This window comes from Echeneis naucrates, chromosome 16 (genome assembly GCF_900963305.1).
Source record: "Echeneis naucrates chromosome 16, fEcheNa1.1, whole genome shotgun sequence".
Classification (NCBI taxonomy): domain Eukaryota; kingdom Metazoa; phylum Chordata; class Actinopteri; order Carangiformes; family Echeneidae; genus Echeneis; species Echeneis naucrates.
Window position 1 is genome coordinate 10,151,392 of NC_042526.1, and position 9,819 is coordinate 10,161,210.

At 42.6% G+C, this 9,819-nt stretch overlaps 1 protein-coding gene across 1 annotated transcript; it reads right to left on the reverse strand.

Annotated features, from left to right (window-relative positions):
* Positions 1-515: 515 nt before the first annotated feature.
* On the reverse strand, positions 516-6,019 carry LOC115056164 (proteoglycan 4-like). The gene is made up of 2 exons (XM_029522424.1): positions 2,536-6,019; positions 516-1,659 (listed from the first exon to the last, which is right to left on the reverse strand). The coding sequence occupies exons 1-2, from the start codon at positions 6,017-6,019 to the stop codon at positions 959-961; spliced, it is 4,185 nt and encodes a 1,394-aa protein (XP_029378284.1). The 3' UTR covers positions 516-958.
* Between the last annotated feature and the right edge of the window lie 3,800 nt (positions 6,020-9,819).

Below are 9,819 nucleotides of genomic sequence, written 5' to 3' on the forward strand. Positions count from 1 at the left end.
GTATATTAAATACTGTATACTGAGGAGTCGTGTGGGAATAGAGGTCTAAAGATCAGATCAACAGACCAGTTTATCTGAGTTATCTCAGCCCAGTTGCGCACTAATAACTCAACCATTTTATGCTGAAGGTCAACCGGCACTTTGGGTCTGATTCGCTGTCACTATATTTATTTTGACAAACCGGATGTTCAGGCTTGTATAAACGTGACTCCGCCCCCATCTGGTTTTGTCCAATCAAAAACCAAATTTAATCACGTGTGCTGCTATTTTTCTCGCAAAGGCTGCAGGGATTTTTTGTCTTCAGTAATTATGTGCGTCCCAAGTACAACTAACTGAATGAGGCCAAATTGAATAAGATGAATCTGATCGGCTTTATATCCGACAGGAACTCATTGTTGCTCATTTACAATTTTGATGTGAGTATATGCTTGCTATCGAGTCTATTGGCCATTTTGCACTTAAATTTGTTTGTAAGACAAAACGCAAACGCTACTGGTTTATGTAAATCATTTTTATTTATCTTAACAAAACTATTTTAATCATAAACCATAAAAAACAGTTTGAATCATACATTAACTGGCCTTTCAGTACTGTAATAAAATATCAGTCTCTGCTGCTGCATACTACTCAGATTCAGACATTGTAGAAAAATAGCTCTTCACAAGAGGCCTCCTCTCTCAGCACTGAACTAATCCCACTTAAAAGAAGAAGAAGTTGTTGTTGTGTAACTAGGACATTAACACTTTGTAACTTTGTACATCCTCACTTGCCATATAAAACTGTAAGCAAAACATTGAGTTACCGTAAAATCACCCGCCACAAGGCGGCAGTATTGTGTTAGCGGTGTACAACAACCGTGTGGAGACTATAATAAAGTTTATTCAAATTATAATAGGAGCATCTGGTTGAATGTAGTGGATGTGTCTTGTTTTGAAATAAGTCCCGGCAGGGTCAAAGGTCAGGGTTCAAAGCCTTTCGGTCTGATCATCATCCTGGCGGTTTTGAAGGACCTCCTGTCACTGGTGGGGTAATACTCGGACGAGATGTTGCGCCACGTCCCCCAGAAGATGCCGTCCCGGACCCCGGTGTACTTCCCCACATAGTACCTGCCGTTCAGGTTTGCTGCCATGCAGGCGTCAAACCACCAGCCGGAGCTGTAGTACGCCCCGCAGTTCCCGGACGGGTATCGGTCGTTGTCCCGGTCCGGGGTGGTGAACGGCCTGTTGTTGTGGTCGTAGGTCTTGCTGAAGCGGAGCGCGTCCCCCGCCGTGCCGGAGTAGCCCCCCACCGTCAGCCTGTAGCGCAGCCGCTCGCCGGCCACCTTGAAGCGGTCGTACTCCGCGTACTCCGTCAGCCCGTCAAAGTCCTGCAGCTCCACCCGCAGCACCATGTCCCTGTCCCGGGTCAGCAGGTGGATCATGTTGTTCCCCAGCCAAAACTCCCCCCCGGCCAGCTCCCCGAAGCCCGCCCGGTACTCCGCCCAGGAGCGGTTGAAGCTGACGCTGCCGTCCTGTCGGCGCTGCAGGACGGTCCAGCCGCCGCCGGCCGCCTCCATGTCACAGTAGACCGGGAAGGATTTGCTCCGGAGGTCGGGGGTCACCAGGTACACCCCGCTGCCTGCTGCTCCCCGGAGCAGGTGGTCCGAGCAGTCCCTCTTCACTGCAGACAAGAAACACTCCAGTGAAAGCTGCTTCTATCTCTAAATGCTGCACACATCAACTATTTGATTGAGATTAAATGATCACTGCAGCTGGAAATGTGCTGAGTGAGCTGTCAGTGCAGCAGCAGATACTCTTTTACAATTGTCCTTCAAATTTAATAAGTAAAAAGGAAGTTTTCAGTCTTATTCTGAAGTTTGTTTTGAGAAGTACACTATACGTGCGATGTAGTTTTTGAAGGATGAGCTGAAAAAATGGAAACCTTAATATTTTGACCTACATCTGTCAGAAAGCTGTTAGCTGTTGGTAGCTTTTGAGTCTTTGCATGGTTGTGGTTTAATTTCCCCCCAGACACACACACAATAAACAAGCCATGCACATTCCTCCTCTGACAAATGATGTATAGTATGAAGATGATCTCAAACACATTGTTAGTTTTTGTTTGTGAGGATCATTAGAAATTGCATTACTTAAAATCAAGGGAAATACAACTGTAAAGCACTCAAATAATAATAATTCACAACAGTTCTTCTGTCAGCCGAATGATTTGGATTTAATTAGACTAAAAGACAGTAAAATGTGACAAGAATCTCACTGTGAAGGAATGCCTGCGAATGCCTTCTCTCTTTCACTGAAGGTGAAATTATATCTATCCATTTTCATGCAGTGAATGATAAAATTTAAAGATTGAATTATTGTACATACAGTACAGGCCTAAAGTTTGGACACACTTTCCTATTCAGGTCGCAAAAAATATTATTTACTGCTCCACATCTTACACACACAAAGACAAAAGCTGGTCAGACACTGTGACTGCATGAATATATATATTTACATATTTATGTATTTATGTATGTATGCTTTCGGTGCATCTTGCCTTTAAGCGGTATCCGTGGTGACAGTTTTTGGTCAGGCCTGCTGCCTCCCTGGACGTACTCAGGGAGCTCTTTTGGACGTCTGTCCACTGACTGTCCATTTGGACTCAGGCTGCTGTTGAGGAAAGCAGCCACCTGGTTGATTTTCACACGCAGCTCACGTGCACTGGGAGTGGAAGACTCAGCAGTCGGGAGCTCGGGGCCAGAGGGGTCAGGGGTGGTTGACCTGAGGTCAGCGCTGAGTGCGGAGGCAGTTTGGGGGCTGGGGGGAGAGACTGGAGTCATCATAATATCTGGGGCTTGAGGTTGTCCTGGTCTGTTGCCTGTTTCCTCACCAGTCTGAAGTATCTTGACTTGATCGCTGGGGTCAGTATTATGGAGACCTAGCTTTGTGTATCCTGGAGTGGTGCTAGAGATAACACGCGGGAGGATCCCATGGATGATTTTGTTTGGCCTTGTTGTCATTGGGATCGATGATGGGTGACTGGCTGTTTGTGGCCTCAGATCAGACGTAGTCCTGCTGTTTGGGCTCATGGTGGAGCCTTTGGGGAGATCGTGAGAGAAAGGGAAGGGGCGAGTCTCCAGGCTGCTGGAAGTCTTTGGACCCAGAGTGACGGCAGTCGGTTTTATGGGACCAGATGGAGGTGGCATGTCAGTTTGAGAAATTTGGATGCCATCAGAAGTGGTCCCGCTGATATGAGGAGGATCTAAGCCTGTTTCGGTCTTTGGGCTTGGCTTTAGTTTCTCTGCTGGTTTTTGCTTTTGAACAGATGTTGCTCCTGGCTTGTGAGAAGGTCTAGTTGGTGGTCTGTGTCCAGAGGGAGGCTTTGGTCTAGATGTTTTGTTGGATTCTGCCTCAGGCACAGATTTTGGGTTAAGATTAGGCATTTGGCCAGACCAAGGGGATTTAAGGCCCTGATTTGTTTGTGGTGGGTGGCTTGGTTTAGACTTCACATTTGTGTTTTTGGTCTCTTGGCTGGTTGTGGATTCTGGATGTTTTGGAGAAGGTTTAGGTGCGTGCTCAGGTTTGGGGTTTTGGTTGCTAAAGACGTTTTTCTGGCTGAATTTAGGTTTGTGATCAGGCGGTATATTAATACGATCAGGTGTCATCTTTTGTTCAGGTGTTGAGCCTGAGTCAGGTTCAGGCTCAGGAGGGTGGTTTTCATCTGAATCTGTTAATTCCGTTACAGACTTTTGTTCGGGCTTAGGTGCGAATTCACTCTCAGGTTCAGGCTCTTGAGCAGAAAATTGAGCAGTGAAATTGTGGTTGGGCTCAGACATTTGATCTGCGTTTGTTTTTTCTACATTATTTGGTTCTTTAGCAGGCTTTTGCTTTTGGTCTTGTCTGTTGGTTTGAAGAGGATGATGCAACTTTTTATCTGGTTTTGGGTTTTGTTGGATTACAACAGATTCAGGATCTTGATTATTCAGGGGATCTTTATCAGAGCTGCTTTTGTTTAGAGTTGCAGGTGTGTGATGTGAGGTATGTCCCTGAACAGGAGGTTTCGATGTCCGATGGGACTTTGGATCTTGAGTATTTGTATGCTCTTTGTCATGTTTAGGCATTTCTGTAATTTTCAGGTTTTGATCTGTAGTTAAAATATCAGGCGACACACTCTGGTCAGGTTTGGGAATTTGGATTCTGGGTTTCAAGTCAGCTGTAGGTTTTTGGTGAGAGGGCCTCTGCTTTTGGCCATATTTGGTTTGTTTTTGCTCATTTTTTGGATTTTTCAGCTTTTGTCCTGTTTCAGGCTTAATTCCAGGTTTATGCTTTTCACCGGGCTTTACTCCTTGGCCTGGTTTCATGACGGTCTTAGTGTTTGTACTGCTGTTGATTTTAGATACCTGACTGCTTCTGTCTGCCACGCCTGGGAATATAGTTGTGTATAAAGTCTGACTGGAGGTTGTGGTGTTCGTAGTTGTCATAGTAAAGCTCACTTGATGGTGGACATCTAAGTTTGGACTCAGACTAGTTGTAGAGCTGACCCTAGTAGTGGGACTGGTAATCTGTTTTCTAGATCCTCCCAATAATTTCATTGTGACTGTTTCTGGGCTACTTGTGGCCCTAATGCCTGTCTCTGTATTTTGTTGTGAGTGCTCAGAAATCTCCGGTGTTTCAATGTCTGTGTTTTTTGTCGATAGTCCATCTGCAGCTGTCATCCTCTCTTTATTTATATCTGTGAGCAAATGTGAACTTGACAAAGGAGGAGATGACATAAACATTGTAGCTTCATTTTGGTCCATGTCATGTCTTGGAGCTGAACTAATAGTAGACTGAGGAGTTGGACTGATTGAAATTAAGTCTGTCCTCTCAGTTGCATTCTTGGATCCTAATTCCCCATCACTCCCTCTTAGCACACTCTGGACCACTCCTCCTTCCTCTGTTTTGTTCTCCTTGCCTGTCTGGCTTCCCTCCTCTGCCTTCTTCTCTTTTTCTGCACGCCTGATACTTTCTGTCTGTTTTGGTTTCTCATTATTCCGCTCCACTTTTATTCCCTTTTCTGTTTTCTTTTTCCTCTCTTCCTTGTGCTGCTTCCACTCCCTATTTGTATTCTCAGTATGCTCTCCAGACATCTTTGTCCCATCACTGCTCTTGTCTTCTTTGGTTTTATCTGTTTCCTCTGCTTCGTCTTCTCTTTCTTCTGTTTTATCTTCATTTTTATTAACAGTCTTTCTTTCATTCATTTTCTCTAGATCTTCATTTGAATCCCATTTTCTATAATTTTCTTTATTTCTTTCTGTCTCGCTGTTACTTTTTTCAACAATCCTCTCTCTCGGTGTATCTACTATTCCTTCATTTTCAACAGTAGTTGGCTTGTCTGTCAGCTTTAGCTTGTCCTTTGCCCCCTCTGTCTGAATTTTTCCATCTCTATCTACCACTTCTTTTAAGGTTTCTGCTTGCTCATTTTCTTTTACAAGCCCTCTATCGCTCTTTCTTTCTGCTTCCAATTTCTTTCTCCCTCTCTCTTCCAAAATTGTTGAATCCGTGTTGCCGTCTTCTTCCATAGAATTTTCCACTTTACCGTTTTCTTTTTGACGCTTATGTTCGAAACCTGTCAGTCTCTCAGGATTTTTCTCATTCATACAGTTACTCTCATCGTGCCCACCTGTGCCTTCGTTCAGTTTCACATGTGCTCTTTCTCTTTGTCTAACACACTCTCTCTCAGTTTGGCTTACTGTACAGTCTGTGCACATCTTCCTCAGTTCATCCACGTTGTCCTTCAGCTTCTGCAGGTCCTTCATGATCTTCTCCAGCTCTCCCAGCTGCTTTGGCAAATGAACAGTGAGAGGTGGCAGGTTGAATAGGTAGGGGCATGTGTTCTCATCCTGCCCCTCTCTGCACAGGGCCTCAGTTTGCAGAGTTGCAGCGCAGGGCCCAAATCCCTTAGCTTCCAGGTGGTCACCTTCATCAGAGTCTGCTATCGTCCAAAAGATATTCAGAAAGGCCAGCAGGGTCCCAAAAACACACGGTTCTGTTAACCTCATTACGTCCCGAGAGTACGAGGTGAGACAGGAGAGCGCGTAGAAAATATCCACCTCAGTTTGTGGCGCACAGTGACAGTGAGAGGAGGATCTAAGGTGGGAGGGAGGGGTGGAGGGAGGGGGAGCTGATAGACTGCTTAGTGGAAAGCAAGTCTGTGAGAGAAATGAGGAACGTTAGAGGAGATTTGTGGGGATATACCACTCCATAGATGTTATCTGAGATAGTCTTTTATTGTAATTTTATGAAATAAGTGAGACAGGTCTACTGTATGCTCTTATTGTGAATGTTTGCGTTCTTTGCACAAGAAGCCAGAAGACAAATGTTTGCTTTTCTCTTTGCAAATTACAGTCAACAAGGATTTTTGAATTTGAATTTGAATTAACGTATAGGAGGGAATGGCTCTACCATTTTCATAATATAAAATATAAATATATAAATTATCAAGAAGAAATCCATCATGGAAAAGCACAAACTGTGGAAAGCGGCAGAAATCATGTGTCCTCTCTTAATCCTATTATTACATTCCAATTTATCCTCCTCCTAATCACATCATGTAATGAAGACCATTTGTAAAGCACTTTCACTCCATTTTGGAATGATTCGTATATCACGGGCTTTAGTGTACATATGTGTCACAGTTGCTTCGGCATGCACTTTCCAAGCTTCCTGTCAGTGGTCCTCAAACATGTGAACAGCAGATGTGACAGGCCAAAATATGCATTTTATCTCAATGAAATATTGGCTACTGGGCCAGAGCCAAATGTTTGTTCCTCAGATTTGTAAGGAAGTATTTTATTTCACCGTAAGGTGTGCGGTTAAGTAGTGGAAGTAAGGAATGTCAGACATACTCCAGAAAGCTGCTTGATTAAATTTCTCTTGTGCTATTGACTTTATTTGGACAGAACTAATCCTTGACCAGAGGAGAAAATCAGTGAGGCAGTCTCTGAGTTGTGAGGCTAATCTCACAGTGTACAGACTGTATGTTCATCTAAGATGGAGGTCTTTTAGCGAGCTTAGCAATTGTGTCCACATATAATCAGAAAAAAAAGAGGGAGAGAAAACACAGTCACATGAACTAAATGAGGCATCTGCTTGGCAGGGAGTTTAGATAATGAGGCTTTAGTTTCTCAGACCTGGGGTGTAAATGTCAGTCCCACCACACGATAGAGATAGAATGATAGCATGCAATGCCTGTGTTTGATGTTTCTGAACTTGTGCATTTTCAATGCTTGTTAGACCATTTAAATTGTCTTATTTTCAGACTGCGATGAAACTGCACCCCCATGTATTTTTGTCTCTTTCATTGGATAGTTGATCTGGCTGCACAAAGCTAGGGAGACTTCTCAGCTGTCTTTTAATAATGACAAAGGAAACCATTTGTTTAGTGTGAGCACTGTGGGAAACGTTGTGTTAGAAGTGAAAAATCAGTTCAGGTGGAAGAAAAAGGCTCAATAGGTCACAGCTTTGTCTCGTAAGAGCAAAACAACTTTGAGAGCTACAGTTTGTAGATATTCAGCTCAGCTTTGCACTTTAGAAATTTTTGTTTAAATAGACTATAAAGGCTACTCTATTTTGGTCTTGAAGCCTGTGCAGATATACAATAGGCAGTATCTATTCAACCCTCTCTATTTAACTTTGCATTTCACATTGGACCTTCCATCCTTCCTCTACATGAATGCAGCTATGAGCTCATTTGACATTTGTTGGTAGAACAAAAGCCAGGATTAAGAATCCTTTCACCTTTCACAGTCTCTTCAGTGCCTCAACACTTACACTGGGAAATAGTGTGAGAGAAATGTTTACACACTCAAGAGACTCCTGTCTGAGCACTAGTCTATATTGATTTATTATCATGGAACCACATCTTTCTCAACACAGCCAGGCTTAAATCTCAGACAGTTGCTGCTTAACCAGAATGAGCTAATGCGATGCAAGGACTGCGTGAAAGATGAAAATGGTTAGAAGTTAGCATTAATAGGGTCGATCCATTTGATAGCAACCAATCTTAACTAATCAGTTCTGCCTCGAAAGCTGCAGAGTGCAGCCAGCAGCACCATAATTCCCAATAATACCTTCACTGCTGCCTTTACCCATTTATGGACAGTCGTCTTTTTTCTCCTCAAGGTGCCCTCTTGGGATACAGTGTTTTGAATTCCCCTAGTGAGCTGGCTTGGCCTACTCTCTGTCCTGGATTGTGTAAACATTGTGGCTTTTCTATACAAACTAGAACAAACATCTGACCATCAGTTCAGTGTTCCTGCCTGGGCTGCCTGGCAGACCACTTCATCTCCATCCACTTTGGGCAGAGGAGCCGGTGTCGTCAGTCAAGTCTGTTATGTACATAAGTTTCCCATTTCCAACTGCACTTGAGTGAACCCAGTGACTGTCGTGGTGCATCAACAGCCTCTTATTACGCACTCAATTAGCCCGCCTGAAGGTATAAACCTACCTGGAAAATATTACTCACTGTTTGAATGTCAAGGACAAATAAGTATATTCATTTAGTAAAGCAGTTACATGATACAACACCTGCTCTAATCCTTTGGATCAGTGTGTATCCATCCAAAATTAAAACATTAGTCTTGTCTGTTTTTGTCATCATGTACACACAGGCACACTCACATACACACATTGTCATATTTATATGAATTGTCCCTTAATGCTTCAGTAACTGATACATTCCTTTGCCATATGTGTGGACGTTTTTCATTGGACAATTGACTGATAGTGAGACTAATGAAACAATCAAATGTCTCTCACATCTGGGCTGGATTTCCTACAGCTAGCCAACACCAGATAACATGAGGTCAAATCGTTTTTATTCCAAAAGCCTGGACTTCATTAAGACCTTGTTTGAAATTTATATTGAAGAATTCTTGTCCTGATGAAGGATATGAAAAGCAGGAATAACACGGGAACAGGTTATTTGCTGTCACTTTCTGTCCAATGGGACTGAACTCAGAACTCAGTATGTTTTGTAATTAACTTTCAATAAAGGCATTAGTTCAAGCTGCTTTGTTTCCCATCATATCATAACATTGTTTATACTTCACAGCTTTGGTTAATGCACATGAGGATGCTTGCGTCATCAGCATCTAGTCATCCACATCTCAAAGGTCTGAGTGTGTTGACCCTTCTGTCTTCATCAATTCCTCAACAATATTAAGAGAGGTAAAAGTAATTCGTTTGGACAACCACTTGTTCCAGACTACTGAAATTTTCTCTTGAGTATGAGTAACAATGTCACACTTGATTTTTTTTTTAATTGCAAGTAAAAATCTGCATTGAAAATATATGACTACAATTATTATGAATAAAACTGCTCTTAAAGTATCAATGAAAGTTCTCTGAGTAGATGAATGCCAGTGATATGAAGGCGATTGTTGGCTTGTACTTGTTAAGATGGAGCCCGTGATAAGGTAAAAACTATAACCTTTTCCTCTGAACAGTAGTGGAGCAGAAATAGAAAGAAAAACTGAAAATTCTCACATACTATTGCTTCAAATTTGTATTTGAGTTTGAAGTGGACCATCAGCCACTGAAGGTGCTTTAAATGGTTATTCTCTACAGTCTAGCATTGCAGGGACCAAAAATAACCTTTACTTTATTATCACACTAACTGTCTTCTTCTCTCTATCAACTGTTGAGTTGATAGAGAGAAGAAGTGTCGATGCTCAGTGTTAATATTTGATGAACGAACAATTTGGGCCAACAGAAAAAAATAAAAATAAAATCACATTTTGGAATAAACCAATGCCAGCGGTCATGAACAGTGTGTACACTACTTTTCTCTTTGTCAGAT

What these genes read in the sequence shown, in the direction of transcription:
- LOC115056164 (XM_029522424.1), bottom strand. Translation starts at nt 6,019, where the DNA reads ATGAGGTTAACAGAACCGTGTGTTTTTGGGACCCTGCTGGCCTTTCTG. An exon ending in ACCACGGATACCGCTTAAAG is followed by an intron (nt 1,660 to 2,535) that starts GCAAGATGCACC and finishes TCTTGTCTGCAG; the next exon opens with TGAAGAGGGACTGCTCGGAC.